This window comes from Liolophura sinensis, chromosome 7 (assembly GCF_032854445.1).
Source record: "Liolophura sinensis isolate JHLJ2023 chromosome 7, CUHK_Ljap_v2, whole genome shotgun sequence".
NCBI lineage: Eukaryota > Metazoa > Mollusca > Polyplacophora > Chitonida > Chitonidae > Liolophura > Liolophura sinensis.
Window position 1 is genome coordinate 44025893 of NC_088301.1, and position 23409 is coordinate 44049301.

The 23409-nt window shown below is 37.0% G+C and overlaps 2 protein-coding genes across 4 annotated transcripts; both read right to left on the reverse strand.

Moving 5' to 3' along the window:
* Positions 1 to 500: 500 nt before the first annotated feature.
* LOC135471119 (transmembrane protein 243-like) lies at positions 501 to 11619 on the reverse strand. 3 transcript variants are annotated; one of them, XM_064750189.1, is made up of 6 exons: positions 11569 to 11619; positions 11302 to 11466; positions 7875 to 8033; positions 2395 to 2445; positions 1942 to 2046; positions 501 to 1199 (listed from the first exon to the last, which is right to left on the reverse strand). In XM_064750189.1, the coding sequence occupies exons 3-6, from the start codon at positions 7950 to 7952 to the stop codon at positions 1041 to 1043; spliced, it is 393 nt and encodes a 130-aa protein (XP_064606259.1). In that variant the 5' UTR covers positions 7953 to 8033; positions 11302 to 11466; positions 11569 to 11619; the 3' UTR covers positions 501 to 1040. The 3 variants fall into 3 exon arrangements, with proteins under 3 accessions (XP_064606259.1, XP_064606258.1, XP_064606260.1); XM_064750188.1 differs by having other exon boundaries at positions 11302 to 11613; XM_064750190.1 differs by lacking the exons at positions 11302 to 11466; positions 11569 to 11619 and adding an exon at positions 10592 to 11031.
* A 2002-nt stretch (positions 11620 to 13621) lies between these two features.
* Positions 13622 to 22379, reverse strand: LOC135470946 (uncharacterized). Its single transcript, XM_064749995.1, has 13 exons — positions 22242 to 22379; positions 20312 to 20903; positions 19514 to 20192; positions 19135 to 19263; positions 18445 to 18589; positions 17772 to 17981; positions 17296 to 17470; positions 16917 to 17054; positions 15967 to 16181; positions 15598 to 15738; positions 15037 to 15168; positions 14355 to 14474; positions 13622 to 14087 (listed from the first exon to the last, which is right to left on the reverse strand). The coding sequence occupies exons 2-13, from the start codon at positions 20889 to 20891 to the stop codon at positions 13962 to 13964; spliced, it is 2790 nt and encodes a 929-aa protein (XP_064606065.1). The 5' UTR covers positions 20892 to 20903; positions 22242 to 22379; the 3' UTR covers positions 13622 to 13961.
* Between the last annotated feature and the right edge of the window lie 1030 nt (positions 22380 to 23409).

The following is a 23409-nucleotide window of genomic DNA, read 5'->3' on the forward strand; positions in this document are numbered from 1 at the left end:
TTTTGGAGCCTATTATCATGTTAGTTTTCTACAAAAAAAAAATTGTACAGAAAATGGGAAAGTTCTCTTCCTCAAAAGCAAAAATTTGAGAAAATAATAACAGTGGACCTTTTTCATGAATTGAATTTTAAAAGCAAACTGACTACAATGATGTTATCACTGCAAAAATATTTACATATTGTACAAAGGCTTAAAACTTGACAGTGCCCAAAAGTCAAGCCACATGTAAGACCAATAATATGTAATATCATTAATTTATAAACCCATCTGGGTCATATAACATTAAAACATTAGTTATCCTCACAGATCAGCACCTGTGTACTTCACAGCTATGGACAACGTGAAGAGACTCGGCAAAGAGAAATATAGGAACCAAACTAAAGAATTCCAGCACTACATCTACCAACAAATACAGAAAGTTTTTTTAGTTTGTGGAAATATGTTGATAAATATCATATCACCTGTCCATTTCAGTTTTTTATTTCCTTTCTTTTTTTAAATTTAAATTTATAGCATTATTACTATGACAATATCTGTACATCGTTATCTTAAAAACTCACACTTGTTGCATCAGATGAACTGTACTACATATGATTTCTATTTCAAAAAAACACAATTAACAAGATCGCACTTACGATAAACTTGTACGCGGAATATTCAAAGTTACTGAACATGGAATAAAAACTTGCAAGACTCAGTGTTTCTGTGACAAGGATATCAAACACGTAAGCTCCCTATAAATCCATCAAAAGCCAAACAATTCTTAAAAGAGGTCAATTTCTACAGTATGTCAGGATATAACAGAGATACAGGATATAAAAAGTACAATACTGACATCTGTAGATACACAAGTAATACTGACCCACCGTTATGCATTAATGTAACTGGCTGATGATCAACAATTTCACATTCTGTAGGAATATTACACTTAATTACTATAAACCACCACCCATTAAGTTCTAAGACAAATAAATTGTATGTGTAATGACAATTGTCACTGTCACAATGATAACTATGCCATAAATACTCTCTTTGTATGGTCATGGTTTAGTGGAGTTGCCTCCCTTCCCTCCAGTACTTCCACCAACTGCATGAATGTACAGGTTTCCACAAACACACAGAAGAACAATTGTAAACGCATTGTAAAATATCATTGTTCTAAATTTCGGTTCCAAATCACCTTGGCGATACCAAAATATCTGCAAACATAAAAGTTGAAAAATATTTAAAACTACATATGTCACAAAACAGTGGTGTTTCAACAAATAAAGAGAAAGAAAATTTAAATTTGACATAATCATCAGTAGAAAGGCCAATAAAAATGAAGGTATCTTCACTTTTTTTATAGATTTTTTTTTCACAAACAAACAATTAAATACAGTCAAATATTTGGATAGATCAATGGACTTTATGAACTTTTCCATTCACAGGTGTGTGACATCACTGTATCATACACTGTAAGTCCAGCTTAACATCCACACCTCTGTCCCTGAAGTTCTTGGGTAATCAACTACATGGGACCTTATCCTTAATACAAATGCTGCACTGTTTATAGGTTTAGGGAATGGAAAAATGAACACTGACAGTCTATATTCCATGTAAACCTTCTTAGTTCATTGGTGGTGTGTTTTGAATGTTGTTTTGGACATTGGTCTTCTGGTTATTGATCTAGAACATACATCATGGCTGGTATGCAAATGTTTTAACACCTAGATTACTGTATTTAACCTACATGCAAAGTTTAACATTTTTCAACAGACATTTTGCTTCATTCTCACTGATTCATCCATCTATCTGTAATAGGTCCTTTTAAGAATTCTCTCTGAAGTTTGACTAATTTCCTATCAGAAAAAGTTGAGGCCTTTATTTGCTGCCAAAAGTGCCATTTTACAAGCCAGTCTTCAGGTGAAATACACCCATTTAACAGTAACACAGACTTACCAGCAGTAAATGAGAGCCACAAATAAACACTATCACAATGGCAAAGAACACATTCACACCATTCGGCGGCCACTGCGGGAATATGAAGGCACTGATCAATGTGACCTGTGAAAAAAAAATTGTCACAGAATACATAAATTTGTTTTTGCAATATCAGAAGGAATAAAAATAAAACCGAAAAATCATCTAACTTATTGGAAATGTGGACTGTGCTGCTATTGTTCCTGTAAGAGATATATTTATATGACTGGAAAGCCCTGAAAAACAGAAAAAAAACATAATGCCTTCTTGTGAACAAAAACATAAATATGGCATAAACAGATAAAGCTTTTATCATACTAAACTTATCATAACATTTTAATCATTATGGTTTCATTACACTTGTCTTGTTCATGTCTTGTACTAGCCATTCTGAGATATGTGAGAATACATGCATTACAAAATAATACTTACCAATACAGCTATTGAAGTTAAAACACCAACAACAAGATTTGCCACCCTGTCCTAAAGCAAACATAGAAAGTAATATTTAATCAACAATGCTGCATAGGAAGACATGACAGTTTTTGACAAGATGTACACTAAAGCTTATCCCCCCCTCCAACCCACCCAAAGAAAATCTCATCACAATGAGATTTTGTGTTTTCTTAAAACAATGGTATAACATATCTAAGCAGAAGTGTATATCAACTTCAAAAGTTATTGAAACTTGTTTTTGACTATTTGACCCTATTTGACTGATGGTAATTTCATTCCTCCTACAGTTTTACATGAAGTCTTAATACAAAGCATTACCTGCTTGATCTGGTAGACAAACTTATTTTTTCCCATCAGCCTTAATATTTATGAAGCATTTCCTACAGTATCTGGAAAGCAAATTTACTTCCTACCATACAACCAAGCAAAAACTTTATGAAACATTACCTACAGTATCTGGAACACAAATTTACTACCTATGATCAATGTAAATCCTTATGAACCATTACCTGCACTACCTTACCTGGCTTGGGCCCTAATTATGTCCTAACCCTAAAGGAGACAATAACATCTATAAAAAGCCTCACCTCTTGTATCTAGTAGATAAAAATATTTCTTACAACAAGACACACCTCAAGCCTTAATTCCCTGCAGTATTTATTTATTTATTAGATTGGCATTTTATGCTGTACTCTTGACTTAACTGAAAGCATTATAAGGCAGAGCCATACGGCCAAATAGGAAACCAGGATGAGCTGAATTCCCTACAGTAAAATCCTTAAGAAGAGTTTATACAGTATATGGAGGAAAAACTTATGTCCTACCTGCCCTAAGACAAACATGAAGCCTTGGAAAACAGTACATGCAGTGTCCGTGAGACAACCTTATGTTCTATATGGTCTGAAATCAACATCAAGCCTTTGGGAAACAGTACCTAAAGTGTCTGTGGGGACAAACTTATGTCCTAACTACCCTAAGGCCAACATCTACCCTTGTAAAACAGTACATACAGTGTGTGGGAGACAACCTTATGTCCTACTTGCCCTAAGACTTGGGAAACCGTACATGCAGTGTCCGTGAGACAACCTTATGTCCTATATCCTCTGAAATCAACATCAAGCCTTTGGGAAACAGTACCTACAGTGTCTGTGGGACAAACATATGTCCTAACTACCCTAAGGCCAACATCAACCCTTGGAAAACAGTACCTACAGTGTGTGGGAGACAACCTTATGTCCTACTTGCCCTAAGACTTGGGAAACCGTACACACAGTGTCCGTGAGACAACCTTATGTCCTAACTGCCCTAAGGCCAACATCAACCCTTGGAAAACAGTACCTACAGTGTGTGGGAGACAACTTTATGTCCTACTTGCCCTAAGACTTGGGAAACCGTACACACAGTGTCCGTGAGACAACCTTATGTCCCATATCCTCTGAAATCAACATCAAGCCTTTGGGAAACAGTACCTAAAGTGTCTGTGGGACAAACTTATGTCCTAACTACCCTAAGGCCAACATCTACCCTTGTAAAACAGTACATACAGTGTGTGGGAGACAACCTTATGTCCTACTTGCCCTAAGACTTGGGAAACCGTACATGCAGTGTCCGTGAGACAACCTTATGTCCTATATCCTCTGAAATCAACATCAAGCCTTTGGGAAACAGTACCTACAGTGTCTGTGGGACAAACATATGTCCTAACTACCCTAAGGCCAACATCAACCCTTGGAAAACAGTACCTACAGTGTGTGGGAGACAACCTTATGTCCTACTTGCCCTAAGACTTGGGAAACCGTACACACAGTGTCCGTGAGACAACCTTATGTCCTAACTGCCCTAAGGCCAACATCAACCCTTGGAAAACAGTACCTACAGTGTGTGGGAGACAACTTTATGTCCTACTTGCCCTAAGACTTGGGAAACCGTACACACAGTGTCCGTGAGACAACCTTATGTCCCATATCCTCTGAAATCAACATCAAGCCTTTGGGAAACAGTACCTAAAGTGTCTGTGGGACAAACATATGTCCTAACTACCCTAAGGCCAACATCAACCCTTGGAAAACAGTACCTACAGTGTGTGGGAGACAACTTTATGTCTTACCTGCCCTAAGACTTGGGAAACCGTACATACAGTGTCCATGAGACAACCTTATGTCCTATATCCTCTGAAATCAACATCAAGCCTTTGGGAAACAGTACCTACAGTGTCTGTGGGACAAACTTATGTCCTAACTGCCCTAAGGCCAACATCTACCCTTGGAAAACAGTACCTACAGTGTGTGGGAGACAACTTTATGTCCTACTTGCCCTAAGACTTGGGAAACCGTACAGTGTCCGTGAGACAACCTTATGTCCTATATCCTCTGAAATGAACATCAAGCCTTGGGAAACAGTACCTACAATGCCTAGCTAAACCATGCATTACCTACAGTATCTAGATGGAAAACTTAATTCCCACCATAACACCAATGGTTAGCATAATGAAGTCTTGCCTACAGTGTCTGGGAGACAAATTTAATTCCCACCATAAGACCAATGCCTACCTAAATGACGCATTACCTACCGTATCTGGAAGACAAATTTAATTCCCACCACAAAACCAATACCAAGCTAATGAAGTAGTATTACCTACAGTATCTGAAAGACAAATTTAAACCCCACAATAACACCAATGTCACACCTAACAAAGTATTACCTACACACTTTCTGGATGACAAACTTAATCCCTATCATACGCCCAACCTAAAAAAGTATTACCAACTAAGTCTGGAAGACAAACTTCCTATCTGGCATAAAGTCCACTTCAAGTCTTACAATTTGTGAAATATGTGTGACCAATTCCTAACTATGACACTGTTATCACTACTCTGGGTTTACTCTCTATGCTATAGTATTTTGTATTACAAACATTACCTACAGTCTGAAAGACAAACCTAATTTACAAGATTAACACTCTGAAGAATCATGATTACCTCCAGTATCTAGAAACAACTTTTTTCGTACTGTAAAGCGAAAGAACGTGCGTGACATCAGCTTAATTCTTTAACTCTACAACCCAGCTCTCAGGTTAGGTACATATATATTAACCCTACCTGCAGTTTATTAACAAGTATTTTACAAGGTGGCTTCAAGAATACACTTGGTTTGTATCTCACAAATGTACAATTTAACTCTTTTTAGTTCAGAATACTTACTTTGCTTTTTGAATTATGCAATGACTTAAATCACAGCTTGACATGTGATCCTGCCAAATGTCATTGATACAAGGCATGCCAAACATAGTGAACTAGAGGCACAAATTTTTCTACCATACAAAAATGAAAATAACAGTTCATACCCAATTTTCCTGAAACGGCTTATTAAATACTTACAACAAATTCTCGTGATGGCATGTTATAAATTCTGATACCAACATTCACTGAAGCTTCACATCAGCCATCAAAAATCATCCACAAATATGTACCGTAAGTATTGCAACGGCCTCACCAGAGTCTGTGCCTTATTGCTATGCCTGTCAGTGTTTATTGTAAGCTGTATTCAACCTAATGATATTCAGGCTTTATTTTGTTAAGTCAACTGGCATACAATGTACAGCTTCAGGCTGCATTGTGCACTTAAATAGTTAGATACCGTACAGTAGCACCTGTTGCCAGCCGAGCCAGGGAATATGATCAAACAGTACTCTATTACACATACATGTAGACTGAATTGCAGGTAATGTACTAGGACAGTGCACACTGTTGCATGTGGCTGTAGAGGTGATGCTATAAGTGAATGCTTGGGGTTTAACGTCCTACTCAACAATTTTTCAGTCATATGACAATGAAGGAGTCAGGGTGTATATGATGTGCCTCCTTGTTGCAGGATGGATTTCCATCGCTCTTTTATCTAGTGCTGCTTCACTGAAACGACTTACCGCAAGCAAATAAGCCGCCCCGACCCAGCCATTACACTGATACGGGTCAACCAGTCGTTGCACTATTCCCTGCACGCTGAACGCCAAGCGAGGAAGTTACAGCTTCCTCTGTTAAAGTCTTACGTGTGACTTGACCCAGGATTGATGTACCGCTCCTGCAGCAGATACTCTGGTGTGCTATCAGGGCGGGTATGCTATAAATGATAAACTGTCCTATTTACAAATTATGTCATCATTAATCCTGCTACGGATAAATTTTTGTCAGAGGGGTATGTTACTTCCGACTTTCCAAGTATGCGGTACAGCAAAACACTTTTTTTTTTTTTTAAATACTCAAAACTCAAAACCATTTTGTGTCACCAATAATACACCTGGAAAGTGTGAAATCCAGTGAAAGGGGAGTGAAGAAAAGACATACAAGGAGATGTTGGCCTACATATAAACTGTCCAAAAAGCTGGACCCTTGATGATACTTTAACACTGCAAACTAACGATTCATGGGGAATTGAAATCAGACTAGGATGATTTTGTGCAATGTAGAAGCTACAGAACTTGTAGTATAGTAACCAAAAAGGCCATTTTCAACCCTTTGCTACATCTTCTTCATGGCTAATACTTGAGAGTGTCACAAAGACAAATATCATGGTGGACATTCTCCACGGTTGTGGGTGGTGGCACAGGAGCTACTGTCTGAAAACTAACACATGGTAAAGAACGTCGAGTACATGGTTCGCTGTGGAGATTTACTTTTCATTTTGACAGAAGTGTCTGCTTTAAATCTTGCATGTATACCAACTTTCGGTAACTTATATGTACACACAAATCTTCTGGCGTATACAGTATGCTCTGTATTAATTTTAGAAGCCTATCACCTAGTTTTTTAAGCGTAATAATGCCTGTACACTCCTCACCTGTAGCACTGTTCACCTGTTGAAAACTTCAGTTGGGCAACAACACTAATTTCCTACTCATGTCATTAATGCAGGTACAGACTCAACTGAAACCTTCACATTAAAACAAATACTAGCACTTCAAAGCTAACAAAAACGCAGATTGCTATCTTCATGCAGATATGGGCTATTAAAAGCTATGGTGATGTGCTGACAAGGGAGATCACTAGGGATATAAGATGCTCAGTCAAACATGTAATACAAAAGTAACTATAGCAGCTTTATGACACGGAATTAACTTCCATATTTGATATTGCCAAAATATCTCCATGCTTTTATTTCTAAATAATTTAAATCCCTTTAAACCCTCAAACTCTGAGCTCCGGATGATGGAATTCATTTGCTACATTTTTTCACATAAAGTCATTAATAAAACTAATTACACTCAAGTAAGACTTTTCAATGTAACAATGACATTCATCTCTGTACTATGTACTGACCCAATGCCAACTATTAATCTAGTCTACTGAAGTTAAATGAATGAAATTAACTTTTTAGATTTGAATATTACGGACATTTTCTGCTGTTGGCTATAATGAATTAAGGGAATTAACCCCTGTAAACCATAACCCTTGAGTACAAACCCTGGACTTTGGCTCGCCAAACAGTGGCTTCTGCGCTGGGTCATCATATCTGCTTGAACTAGGACTAGCTGACGCCATTCTGGGACCTTCTCACTTAGGCTTCAGACTAAAGCATTTCTAGTACACCAATGTACATCTATGTGGCCTCGGTAAGAGCTTCTGTAATATAATATAAAGTTTATACCCCATTAGATTCATTTTCTGATTTATTGATGTTTGTCTGAGCTCAGAAATGTTTCACTTACAGGATGGCAATCATCCTTATGGGAAAATGGAGTGCACCACTGACCTTTGCCAAGTACTTAACAAACCTTTAGATTAAAAGCAGTCTATCTTGTTAGAAATCTAAGGTCTAATACCTTTCCCTCTAGGGTGAGAATCAGATAATGTATAAATAATAATGTAGTATTACAGAAAAAATTATCTGGCACACAGAAAAGTGTTTCAAACCCACCCCCATATGAATGAACCTGTTTTACCATTCATCATGATGCACAGCCAAACATACAGTACACAGTAAGGATAGCACTGATGGCAACATGTGTTAGTACAAGGCCATGCGCTGCCAGTCCATATGGTGACTGTGCAGCCAGTGCCATAGCTGGCTCATTCCAGCAGCTGTGGAAGTCAGACAGATCAGAGAATAAGCCATCACTACCTCATAGATTGAGAACATATAATGCCAAATACAGCTTTTTTAATTTTTACACAATTTTAGTAAGGTACATTGGGCTGAAATACTTTTCAGACATGAAGACACCTTAATTTAATGTCTTATTCTTATGAGAGCAATTTGATGAGCTGGGACCGATTCCACACAGCCATTTCTGACTTAAGTCAAAATTAAAAATCTTTCCACAACGCTCAGTTTTTGGTACTGAAAGTCGAAATTTGGCTTAAGATAACACTGATGAGGTGGACAAAATTTTACTTTATCCAACCGAAAAATAAGCTTTAAGGTCATACTTCAAATTTTGACTGAAGTCAGAAATGTCTTTGTGGAATTGGCCCCTGATCTGGTTTACATGCACTTGAGCTATACTTAATACAGTGACATGATGTAAGGACAGATGTTTATCTTAATCCCAGCTTGTACTAGTCTCCAGCTCACTTACACAAATCTACAATGTCTTTTTAAGATCATCAGATTTTCAGAAGTAAACAAAAACAAAAATAGCAGCTGCACCTTAGAGACAAGGACTGAGATAGGTGTAGTGCAAGTTTTTGCTGGTAGACTATCAGCATTGTCAGTCAGGTTTGGTGAACAGGAATGTGCTATCAGTCCATTGTTGTAGTAAGTTAGGCCTGGAATTAAAATATGCCCTGTGTCTTAATCCCAGGTTAGGCTAATACGGTTACCCACAAATCCAGATTACACCAAAAATAGTGTTTTCAGTATTCATTATTTTCCCACTTTGACTTTTCCAAAGGAACAAATCTGTTTACATTTCATTGAAGATCAGATTTTGCCATACTGGCATTTTGTTTCTTCACAAGGCATTGTACTCACCATCTGTCTATTTCATTAAAACAACTAAAACTGACAAATACAAATATTAAAAACTGGTGATAATATGTAGATGATTTTTTAAGCAGGCCATTGAACTTACAATTGGTTGGGCAGACGGGGGGCTTGAAGGGAATGTGGATGTAACAGCCTAATGCAAATTTTTATTGCACTTTATTGGTAGCAAAGTCTATTAAACTACACGTATCACACATGTATTGTATGTGTGTTGTCTCCTATGAGCATAAATGACCCTAATGTTTTCGTACTTACCTGACATAAATATGTTTTTTTACTGTATTTTTCAGTCAATCACATGGTGAATAATGGCAAAGATAAACCATACAGATGACATGTGCAGACACAATGTGCCTTGTTGTAAATGGGCTTTATAATTGGACAACCAATTAAAGCCACCGTCTTACTGGATATATTTTCAATTTTGTAAAGTGAAAACATCATGAGTGATTGTGTGTAATGAGATTTTTTACCGGGTGTTTTGTAGCACCTGCCAAGCATGTAATCCAATTTGAAAACTTTATTCACACTGCATCACTGATACGCAAATTTATTTACTATCTGTTTTAGATACACACTGCTGTTTAGAAAACATCTCCTGGAAGGCTTACAAAAGTGTGTGCCAAGTGGCACATTAAGGACACTGTCTGCTGTCCCTTAATTGTTGTCAAACTAAAACTCTTACCTCTCTGTGCTAATCAGTAATGGCACATCAGACCCAAATTCATGACACAGTTGACTATTTAAAAAGAAAAACATGAAAAAGCCTCTTTTCATGTTTGACATTGGCTATGATACTCTGCCAGCCCAGTATAAAGAGAGTAGTCATAATAGCCACCATAACAGCTAGGCATGTATACTAGTAAAGTAGTATGATTGCAACTGATCGTAAATGTTGTGCATGACTGCGGTTATTTCTTGTGGCCCACGCAGTACAGCAGAATTCAGTTATCTAATGTTTCACAATGTTGTCCCTATGTATTTATGAACACTCCATCTTGGGTCTATGGCGCTGTTCAGTTAATTCAAGTATTAGATGCAGTGAAAGATTTATTAATCTGATGTTAGGTTTGGCAAAGGTCAGAGCAATCTCTGACCAATGTAGGCTATATGCTAGCTCTATGGGGCTATATTTATGTAGAAAAATGATGTTTATGTAAAAACATAGCCACATATGAAAGCAATGACTAACCCTGCACTCCCCAGTTCTCAGTGTGCTGTCCTCACCGTGAGCCTACTGAGGTTGTCCTTAAATCCTGGCCATTTCTTTATTCAATGCATGTCAGTTTAGTGATATGTTTCACCTTGAACACGTCCACTGGATCAAAACGTCTCTCTGTATGACCTACAAGCACCATCTGTCATTCACACACCATATTTGAAATTTCTGTACAATCACTCGGCAATTCTCAAAACCTCTCTATTTCCCACAATATCCAATATGAAGGCCTCCTTGGAAAAAGTCAAAGGTGTAGCCCGCTGTTTCGATGTAGTGCCAAATCTTAAACTGGAACACTCGAACATGGCTGATCAGCTGTGTAAGCCATGTTTTGGCTAGTGCATGCTTGCAAGGCGAAGCATATCACTAAAATGACAAACATATTGGACGCAGAAATGGACAAGGATTACCGACAGCTACATCATATACAGTGGACAACATCTGTGTGTTGACGACAGCGCAATGAAAACTGAGGAGGGTAGGGTAACTTAAGTCAATGCTTGCACAAAGGGCTATGTTTCTACATAAACAATTCCCCATAGAACTAGCTATACATGCGTGCTCATAAGCACACGTATGACAACAGTGATTGTCAGTACCAGATGTAATTGCAATACAACATACATTCTGGTTTTGTTTTTCAGCTGTATCACTAACACATGCCAACAAATGCACACAATCACCTAAACTGGGTGTCACAAAGTAGGCTTGATCTGGCGGTCTGGGTTCGTCGTATCGCAACAGGAAACACAGTCACTTCCGCATGACATTGACACTGACAGATCTATGTCATGCTTGCAGTCGGCCTGTACTCTCCGCAATCAGCTGGGTCACATTCTCAGCATTATCTATAACAACACAGAAATCAGCAGCTCTCTTTAGCAACTTTGCAATACCCTCTTAATGCAAAGAATTAACCGCTAAAATACATCAACTCAAGCAACACATACTTAAAGTCATTTACACTTCTAGCACGATGAGCTCCCATGCGCCATTACGATTACCACGCGTGACAGCTGCTGACCAAAACGAGGCTATCTAAAAATAACTTCACACGTGCTGGAAGTTCAACTAAAAACAAATCTGATGCATGCTGATTTTTTATCCTTTACAAGTCAATTATAGGTTTGTATTTATTTTTCTCGGTAATATATTCCTGATTGAACATCCTCATGCAATTATTTAGTTGCTTTTAAAACCAGAATTTCAAAATAATGTGTGACCAGAGTTGGGTATATAAATGTTAAACAAATTTCACAGTTAAGTATGTCTTTATGTATAGTTATAGACAGTACAGCTGTCAACTGATATATCCTCTGGCCTTTGAACACCCTGAATTTAAGCTACACGTACAGGCCTGCTAGTTCAGACCAAAACGAAAAGAAACGTGTATGTAAATGAATACATGCATTTATATAAATTTATTTACCAGTCTATTTAATTAGTTCACAAAACAACATTAATGTTTCCACTTATACACCAGAGATCAGATTTATGAGTGGATGAAACTGCAATAAACATGTTGTCTGACACAACCTAGACATTATTTAAAATAATGCACCGGTAACCAGAATCAAACTGCATGTGGTATGCTAGCCAAGGACTGTTGTTTACGGCATCTTTAAAATTGATTGATGCGCTGTGTTTATGAGGAAGATAACAAATCTGATCATTTTACTTTGCACCGGTATGTATATATGTAGCTGTAGAACATTTATAGAAGTGGCCGGGAAAATGTGAATTTTGAGCCTGGATTAAGTGTAGGAATTTATCTCCTGGGTTATATTCGCACTGGATTCATTAAGCCTTCGGCCTGAATAGTCATAATTGATTGGATGCAGTGAGAACAATGCTTTAGCCTAGTGGGTCAGCGATTATCCACGTTTCATTAAGATGTAAATTTCATCATGTATTTTGCCAAAGGTTAATGGTTTACCCAAGGACTGTTTCCACCACACATAAAACTGATTCACACTGCGTAAGCCAAAAACTGTCAAGTAAGGTTTCAGTGGTTTGGTAAATAAAAAAAAAAAATGAAAATAAATTTCACCTTTTTGTGACAGGCAATGCTTGCTCTGTTGAGATTTGAACCAGTAACCTTTGAGACACCTTCATTATTTCAAGGTTTTTTTTTCACCTCGCTGTAGGGATCCCTGGACTGCGACTATCTTGTTATAGGTTAGCCCTAACAGGATCATCCAATGAAATCTCTCTGCACATCTTTTTTAATTTTTTTTAAATCAGTGTTGCTTGATCATACAACCTCAAGTAGACCTTGCACACTACTGACGGACACAAGTATTGGACACATTAGCTGCTTTGCTCTGGCACTTCACTAGTTGCAGTGTGTTACACTTATCTGAATTACGCTGGAATTATCCACCAAAGATGCCAGGGTTGACTGCTGGATCTGAGTCTACAAAGCCATTTCTGATAAGTCAAAATTTAAAATGCTATATCTTAAAGCTAACTTTTCAGCTTCAGAAATTAACATTTTGCCAATCTTATTAATGTTACCTTAAGACAAATGTGTCTAAATTTCATCTCCCAATACTAAATCTGAGCATTGTTCAGGTCTTAAATTTTGACTTCTCACAAACGAATTTCTGGAATCAGCCCCAGGTATAGCAAGCATGCCTTTGAACATTAACACCCTGCACTTCTACCAATTGGCCAAAGAGAAATTCTCCTTAGCTTGGTTGTAGATGGCAAGTGCATTCTACTGGGATAAATTTATTGAAATGAAAAATCCCTGATTTATAATTACAGATCATATTAATGGAAAGTGAGATCGAATAAAAAAGTACCAGGAAGAAACCTCTGTTGAAATTCAAAAGCTTAGCATAAAAGCATAAATATTCTAAAGAGAAGGTTTTTTTTAATATTTTCATGAATGTTTTTTCATCTTCAACATATATCTTCTACATTATGTCAAAACCATTAAACATCAGAATAATGGCCCTTCACACCTCTGTCCAAATATAATCATAATAAAAACAGATGTATAAATAAAGAAGTCAAGTTTATTACAATAATGAATTAAATACAGGCAATATCACAAAATAGCATATCACAACTTTTTCAAAATACTTTTTCAGAACAGCAGTACGAAACTCAAACTTAAAAGAAAAACCAGTATCTAAAAAAATTCACAATAACTGCTATAGCCTGCAATATGTTGACAGCTGAAATATGGGCCACTCAAGATACAAAGGCTTATTTCATCATTAAAACAAGTTTAGTTTGTTCAGTCAACATATGCATCCCCTTGACACGAATGTTATCTTTCAACTCATTTGTATTTTTCTATATTTCTGCTTGAAATGAAGCTTGTGTTTAAAGTTTATTGTGCATTAATGGCTGCCAAAGAGGAAATAAGTGAAACTAAACATCTTCTTGCTGCAGACTGCAATTGCTGTAACTTGGCAAGCACTGGTTTCAAATCCTGATTGCCTCTGTTTTCAAATATCTGTCAAAAACAATCAAACCAGTCAGTTAGTGCTGTGTACTTGTTTTCAGATGATTCATTCAGGCAACAATATGTCTTCTATACACCATCTGCACATTGTGAACAAAATTCTGACAGCATGCAACATTCTGGTGAAAAAGTTTAACACTATTGGCACAATTGCCGATGGGCAAAAGTAACATTCAAATGATAAGGCCACACCAATTTAAATTTATGTTTTTAAAAATTTAGGTCATTAACAGTAAAGCAGAGTTGACAGATGCTTACCTGCTCAAACCTGCCAGCGATAAATTCCATCCTGTCAATGATGTGCCACAGTAATTGTGTGTGAGTTCCAGTCATGCCATCCTGCAGGAGTACTGCTGTGTTCTCAATAACAAAGTGTATCTAAAATAACCAAAAGCATGTCCAACATTAATTATGTTTCCAGTTAAAGGGCTTGTCTTTTTATTTTTTCCATCTGTAATTTAATATAAATAAAAAGCACAAAAATATGGCTACTACCTGTTGGAAAACCAACAGTATGACATTGTTTGCCCTTCATACACTGGCCAAAATATAACTACAGACATGATTTCCAACAAAGAAAATATCCGCCAAGCAAAACGGTCAACATGTATTTTATAGAGCCTACTAATTTACTAATAAGTGATCAATGAAAACATCTTTTAAATGACTTAATTTTGTTGTAGAACTCTTGCTCTCATTAGAAACCCCTATGGTACTTAATAAGGCCTATGTTCTTATTCTTCTCATTTTGATGAATTTTGCTGTGTTCTCAGATAACATATAGACTGATGTGACCATTTTATTCTAATAAATGTTGACTATATGTGCTAGTTCTCAAACATCAATGAATCTCTACTTCAAATATTAAAAGTAAAAACACCACGCACATTAACAAATTAATACATATCTTCTTTATACCACTATAAAGATGCTTATTTACCTCCAAGGTCAAGTTGGCAATTTGACTGATGTTGTCTTCCACAGCCTTTTGGATGGATTCCAGGCTTCCTGCCTTTGCCCCATACTCTGCAAGAACTGATTCTATATCGAAAAAGTGGTTCACACCCCAATCCTATTATCAAAGGAAAAAAAGTTGAGATCTTTTAAATCTGATTTTGGAGACAAAACTACATTGGTTGGATTGGCCAGTGTCAGGGCTTCACAAAAAGTATAATTTTATCAGCCAACACAGAATAATGCCTTCGGAATATGCTTAAATAAACACCTTGCAAACATGTGAAAAGGTTGAAGAATTACAGTAGTATTGTTTACTTTGTGATAGTTATATAAACTAAGGTCACAACCTTATATACTGAAAATATGTATCAACAATGGAAAATTCATCTGCATTTACATTTAGTATTAACAACCCTGTTCTCAACAATGCATTCTCGACATGAATGTCTGCCCACTTATAAATAAATCTAGGATGTAGAGGTTATTTTCTTACAAAAAGTAAGACTAACGGCTCAGTTCTGTGTTAACAGAGACCAACAATTACCTTCAGCAAATTCTTCAGGACCCTTTCATTTTTCCTGAAGATTTTCATCATCTTTGGCTGGCGATAGTATCTATGAGTCAGGGCAATCAGGTAGAACTTTGGTCTATTCTTCAGATTGTGCTCATGCCGAAGAACTCTTTTCTACAAAAGGATCAAATATTTATGGTTACTTGTATGAACATTTGACTGTCTTGATGGTTTCCTCATTACACAGATCTAAAAGTACAGATTACACACAGCCTAACCCAAACAAAATTCTCATCGGAAATTACGTTGAAGAAAAATAAGAGAATGGCCAATTCAAAATTGTAACTTCAGCAGGCAATGATTTCAAATCATTCAAAGGCAGTGTATCTTTTGAGTGCTCACCGTTGTCCCATGCTTGTCTGAGTTTCCTGCTTTCATGCATGCTCTATGACTGGCCCACGGAACTAAACACAACCAGCAAAACTGATGTCCACAACGGCACTCCATATATGGACATCCGCCATTTTTATTAATAGGCAGGTAACACTTTGGGCAGTATTTCACATCAACCACATAAGTGGTATCAGTATTCAGAAACAAGAAAGCTCCTTCATCTCCTGTAATAAAAAAGATGGTCATCTTAGTTTGCATCTTCATCGTAAATTCTGTCTGGATCTAAAATAAAGGAATGAATCTCTGTCCGTTTGTATCTACTGCATTTCACCAAAAGTGTGGTATGTTAATATACACTTTCAGAAGATCATAAAGAAATTAATCAGTCTGAAATGGCCTAAAAGGTGGATGAATCAATCAGAATGAAACATAATGTGTCAACTGAAAAATACTATAATTTTTGGTCAAATACTGTATTCTTGTCTATCAATTTTCTCCACAACCAGTCAACCAATCAGCTTCACACTTGTTGTTTGTATCATTGAAGATCAAGGAAGCGCAGAGCCAAGTATTGAAAACTTGCGTATGCAAATTAGGCACTGATAACGTCAAATCTTTTCAACTGACACTGCCTTGGGATTTGTTCACAAGTCCTACATCAAAGAGATCTACTAATTTAGGAGGACAGTGAAAATAAAATATTTCTGCCATATATTTCATAAGAAGGAATAATTTCCACGCACACTGGACTAGTACTGATTTAAATGGACGTGGACACATTAATCGTAAACCTCAAATGAAGTAAAAGTATTTGTCTTATTATATAAAGGTTATTTGAATGTCACACTTATTTCAGCCTTACCACACAGGTTATTAAATTCAGTCAGTGTTTTAACTTTGAAGTTTTAAAGACAAGGATTTGGTGTCAAATAACTAGTTAACCAGTAAAGAAACTTCACCTAGATCTTTCATTTTCCTCATGTGTTGTTTGGCTTGGTGACATGTGGCTGGCCAATGGGCTTCCTCAAGACACTGGAAACAAACGCTTAGTCCACAGTCACACGTCAGGCACATCTTAGCATCACTGACCTTGGGATCTGAAATTTTTTTTTACATAACTATTATAATTCTTTGTAATTGGAGAACCTCTTGAAATATACCTTCTTCCATTTTGCAGTTTACATGCAATTTATTTCCTAATATTTGAAATTTAAACTGACTTTGAAATAACCATAAAAAATGATATTCCAGTGATTAATATGTAAGATCCTACAAAACCAGTTCATTGTCAAAATGCCAAATGACAATACAGGGAAAACGGGGAATAGATTATAATACCATTGGTCCAGGCCTTTAAAATTCTTCCACATTTTGGGTTTGGACACCATTTGGTTGTTTCAGTTTCTCTCTGAACCCTGTTGTCATGGCAATGCTGTAGAAATTTCTTGTACTCTGCTGCTGAGGTAAGACTCAGGACTGTAATGTTATCAGCTTGAGTGGTACAGTCAAATTCCTTTCAAGAATGAAGAAAAAGAAAAAAAACATCATGCAATTATTTGGGAAAACATGGCTTGTTGCCCACACTTGTTGCCCTTGGACTAGTGTTGTTTAGAAGCAGCACTTGAAATGTATCAGCCTAATGTTCTGAAATCATAAAAAGACCAAACAATACTTTTTCTCACATCACCCAGATATCTATTGTTGTTTTTTTTTTTTTTTTTTTTTCCTTTTTTTTTTAAGCTTAAGTATTGCTTACTGTAATATTATTGTAATACATTCTGGTCTCAGAATCCCTTTTTTTTTCTTGAACTTACCGGACACTGTAGGCTAAGGACCCCTCGCTGAATTGAAGTCTGGAAATGTTCCCGCCAGCAGGTATTGCAGAACCAGTGATCACACGACTGCAGAGCTGTGGCGGGCTCACTCTCAAGGAGACTGAAGTCGATTGATGCAAAGCAAATGTTGCAGAACTCTGTACTATTCTGAGGAGTTGTGGGGCTTTCATCTTCCTTCTGGCTAAATTTCTGATCAACAAAAATTATTTCCTTATTCATATGATTGGGGTTTAGCGCCATACTCAAAAACATTTCACTTATACAACAGTGGTTAGTTTTACTGGTGGAGCAAACAGATATGCACAAAGTAAAGCATCAGCCTTTGGAAATAACTGACAATGTTTTCCGACATGTGGCCTTACAGGTGTAAACCACACATGTATATGTGAAAGGTAAGTGGCCTGCAACAGACTTGATGTAGCTGGTAAATGTAGCTGGGTCTTAAATTGTTATTTGTGATGCAGTATAACGGTAGTAAGATCAAACGTGATACACAGTATGCTGTTTAGAATTCTCAAATAATTGTTTTTGTGATGCTATGAAGTTATACAGCAAAACAAATGTAATTTCTATTCCATTCAGGCAAATGGGAGCATATTTAAAAGGCCTTCACCTTATAACAGATATCAAAGTGTTTAAACCATCAATTCACCTGCAAAGAGTCCGCAAATGTTTTCTGGTGGGACTGGCTGCTGTGATAGGTCTGCTGTTTCCATTGCTTCAAGGACCTCAAGAGATCAAATGTCAAGGCAGGACGAGAGGACGTGGCACACATAACAGGCTCCAGTTTCTGAATACTGACAAATCAAATTAAAATTTCAATTAAAACAAAAAAGAAGATAAATTTCAAAATATTTCAGACGTTGAAAAAGGCATTTTTCAGAAAATGAGATACAGGTACATGATTTCATTCAGTAAATAAAGAAGAGCCTACTTTTATGTAAAACAAAAACAGTATACCGATTATTTTTTGAAATGTTTTTGAAAAGCAGAAAGAAAATAAATATCACTATATTTCAGAAACTCAAAAGTTCACATTCATTTTCATTCACTATGTAAATATTGTTCGATAAAAATTGCCCGACATCATACAACTACCTTAGGCTTAAGTCAGACTTAGCCTCAATAAACTGTTGGGATTATATTTGAACTTCAATTTGAACATGAACGATAAATTTCAAAATTGTCCCGGTAATCTAAGACAATTCTTAGCATTAAATAAAGATTCTTCAAGAAAATCTCAATTTACACGAGTAAACGTTTTAGAAGAATAACTCTGGCATATGTCTACAACAGTTTCATCACCCTAGGGCCAGACTATCTATAATTGTTTAAGACTTACCTGTCCACTGAGCAGCTTTCCACAAACATGGCCACACTCTCACAAACCTCATCCATTGTGTAGAAATTCATCTCAAACAGGGTCTCCAAAGCAGGTTGTTCAAATCCAAGCTCAGAATTTAAATGTACCCTGAAGAAATAAACAATCAACATTGATAAAAATTGATAATACAAAAAAATAAAACAGCATCATATCTGTTTTCCACAAGCAGTCATTTAAGGAGTCATAATGTATTCTGAATGGAATAACTGACAGATTTTGTAGGTCAAGCCATGAACCATTTACCACATACATGCGGTACAAATGTGGACAATATTTAGCTGGTTTGCATTGGGCAAAACAAAGAACCACCCCTATCAGTAAACACAGTTTATATTACCTGAAGACTTTAAGTCCATTGTCATACGTTCCTTTGTCTGTGAAAATCAACCATGACCACGCCTTTTGTTTGGGAAACAATAATTTTCTCTTCTGACAGATTTCTGTGACTTTTTGTGTGAAGTCAACAGCAAACTTTCGAGGGTGGCAGTCAGCTTCATAGTATTTGTCTTGAAAATGTTCCTGGAGATAACTGGAAGAAACACTTTCTGAACTTAAAAGTACTCGACAGGTTGGCATCACAGTCTGACTACCAGAATGGACTGTTTGAACTTCTGAAATCCTCTGTGTAGGCATTGTTGGAAGAGACTGTTTGGGTTTTGGGTAGAAATCAGCTGGCAAGTCTTCATCTAGATACACAATGCAGTCTTTTTTGTCTTTCAATGATTTTTTTTCCTGGCACTGAGTTTTGGGGAAAATATAACTGTTTATAGTATCACAAAGATCTGTAGCCTTCAGGGTTCTGTCCAACAGAACTTCAAGTATGTGGGAACTAGATTCTAAATGGTTCGAATTAATTGGAAGATCCAGATTATCATCAAACACAGACAAGTCTTCATCAAAATCCACGTCTTCTAAACTTTCCTCAGCATTGACTTCTTCATCATAAATTTCCAGATAGTTGGATGTTGTAAGCTTAGAACGGCGGTATGCTGATCGATTTGCATGACCATAAAAATCTGAAAATGTACAAAGATGAAAGAATCACTACCACAAAATCACAGTAACAAATATGTTATTTTTGCTTTAATGAGAAATAAAATAAAATAAACAATAAGCAATTTGATGCTGCACTCACCATCTTTACAGATATACTTGGGATTATGGGTAATGGAACTTGTCTTTCTACAAGGGTAGAACACATCGTAGATAATTTGTGGTTCAACTGGAATGGGTTCTCCCTCTACCTCTTCTTCCTCATGTCGGGTTTGCCTGCTTCTTCTATTTCGTTGTCTTGGAGTGCGTCTGCCATTGACACTACGTTGGTCAAAATACCCCTTCTTGGGGACAATACTTGTTGTCTCCCCTTTGGACGCATGATAGCTGACACAGTTTGCCTGACGCTTCAACTTGTGATGTTCAAGCAGGGATACTTTGATGTCTTGTTCTCCCACTTCAGCTGAATGAATGTGATCTTTAATAAGTTCTGGGAGCAGCCATCTTCCTTTTTTGTTTAGAGAGTAGCTGACATCATTATGGCCAACATCCCAGTCACACAGCTGGCTGTCCAAATCTTTAGGTCTGAACTCTGCTGAGTTGTTCATGTCATACTTACGGACAAGTAACGATTGCTTACAGTAGAGTTTGGTGTGTTTAGAGTTGGAGGCCTTCAGGGAGTTCCCTGAATGAACCTCAAACTTTGATGCCTTCTTAACCATGGTCACTCAAGGCTGCAAAATAAATAAATAAATAAATAGATAAGGCTGCAACCTCAGGTGTGGTTTACCTGTGACATGTATGTTGAGCTCTCCATCTGGATATTCAAAACCAAGTATTTGCCACTAACTGGTGCCTACGTACACTTGACTAGTGCCTTTACTCATATAGCCACAGTTGAGAAAATGTTGTAAAAAATAAATGGAATTAAGTTTGTGCAAATCTCTGGTTCAGGGCTTCATTTGATTTATTTGATTTTGATTGGTGTTTTCTATGCCATACTCAAGAATATTTCACTTATATGATGGTGGCCAGCATTATGGTGGCATTAAACCAGGCAGAGCTTGGGGCAAACCCATGACCATGATGCAGGTTGTTGGCTGACCTTCCCCCGTCCAGCCGTAGAGGAACCCAGCATGAGGTGGGCTTGATCAATGCCACATGCCCAGAACTAGGTTTTTGCTGACAAAATGTATGCCTTGCACATTGTTCTGTTACTATGATATACTATAACAATTACTATCAGGCATATAATTTCCAAAATATGATACCATGTTGTTCATTTCCCTATATACATCTTTCACTTTCTCGTCTGCCTGCCATGGCCTCATGCAAGTGAAGTGCCTACATGGATGTGTTGTCTCGAATTTGCAATGTGAAGACGCTTCATTATAACACTCTAGTCAGCAGAATGCATTACTTTAGGTACTGGTTAAACTGGGCACACCTTGAATTAATAAAGCATCAGGAACCATAACAAAGACATAACTACATAGCTAGACACGTTGCAGGCATATATAGGCCAACTGGTATCGATACAGACAAACTGTTTTTTGACTGAAGTGCAGGCCGAACTAGTCACAAGGCTTACAAGCACGTTACAAGGATTACTTGTACGCACAAGCTTAATAATTACTTTCATTTGGGCACACTCAACAATTCTGGCAGGTCAGCAAGGTCACCACATCAGGTAGGCCTACTGGTATGAGACAAATGTCACAGTTGTCATCAATAAGAGTGTACTGCAAACTGCAGAAGTATGTGGAGGCCTATAAAGCCCTATAGCACGCATTTAACTGACAACTGTCATCGACCACAGCATTACCAACAAGTTGCTGATCTTGCTTGACAGGTCTGGTAGCAGTTCAGTTGAATTAAACGTTGAAAATAGACCTCAAAGTTTAATTCAACTGAATCAGGTCTACGAGTAGACAGTGCTGTTTTGAATTTCTAACAATGTTCTGTGTAATGATGATGGATGTCAAGATTATATGTCATTAACAGCACATCGAGCCCTGATAGACTAGACAGCCCTAAACAAGCTAAACTCATAAACTGATCTCACAACTTACCAAACTGCGATGTATTTTCTCTTCGGCTTGTCGCTTTTCTCTCTTGGACTTCAGTGTGGTTAGTTGATCGGTTTATACGTCGTTTTATACCTGGCCTATTGAAATGAAAATATTGTTTCGAAGCCATGGTGCAATGTTTTTCAACCATTCATTTGACATATGACAGCTTCCGGTTGTGCAAGGAAAGCTTACAAGCTATAGAAAGTTATCTCCCCTTTATCTCAATAACACAAACAAAATGATCACTTTAAGGAAATGGATAACCACATTTCTCTATTTATAAGCCCAGAGTACAAATGATGATGTGTACAGAAACGAAAAATTGCATTGTACAATTTTAGGGTTTTGATAAGAAATCGCAAATCAAACAACAATTTAACCGCTCGGACTCAGGGGAGACTACTCTGTGGTGATGACAGACACATTTTTTGTGCTGGCGCAGCTAAATACAGCTAGTGAATCGATTACACGCGACTGTGTTGACTGACTGTCGGCATATGTAGGTCGAATTTCATCATAGCAAGGAAATCATTTACAAACGTCGTGTTTCAGCATGCTCAAAAGCAAAGAAGTTACCACACAGCTCTTGTGTCAATACATGTGAGCTGTAGAAGTGGCGTTAAGGAAAAATAATGTATTCATTCATTGACAGGAGCGCTGTGAGATGCACAGTCTTGTGTATTAGGGTTTATCCATACTGATATCAGTGTTTATGGGACATGAACCGTTTAGCGTATAAGTCTGTTAAGTGGAAAATTTCAATTTTCTTGGAGTTGGGTGAGACAAAGATAAGTCACATGCTTATCAAGTCTTTCTTATTTTTTTTACAGCAGGTTTCAACTTAGGTCAGGTAACACCTTATACTCACCTAAATGTATTTATGATTTGTAACCATTGAGCACATTTTGCATCACATTATACTTACCTAAATGTATTTATTATATCTAACCATTGAGCACATTTTACATCACATTATACTCACTTAAATGTATTTATTATATCTAACCATTGAGCACATTTTGCATCACATTATACTTACCTAAATGTATTTATTATATCTAACCATTGAGCACATTTTGCATCACATTATACTTACCTAAATGTATTTATTATATCTAACCATTGAGCACATTTTGCATCACATTATACTTCCCTAAATGTATTTATT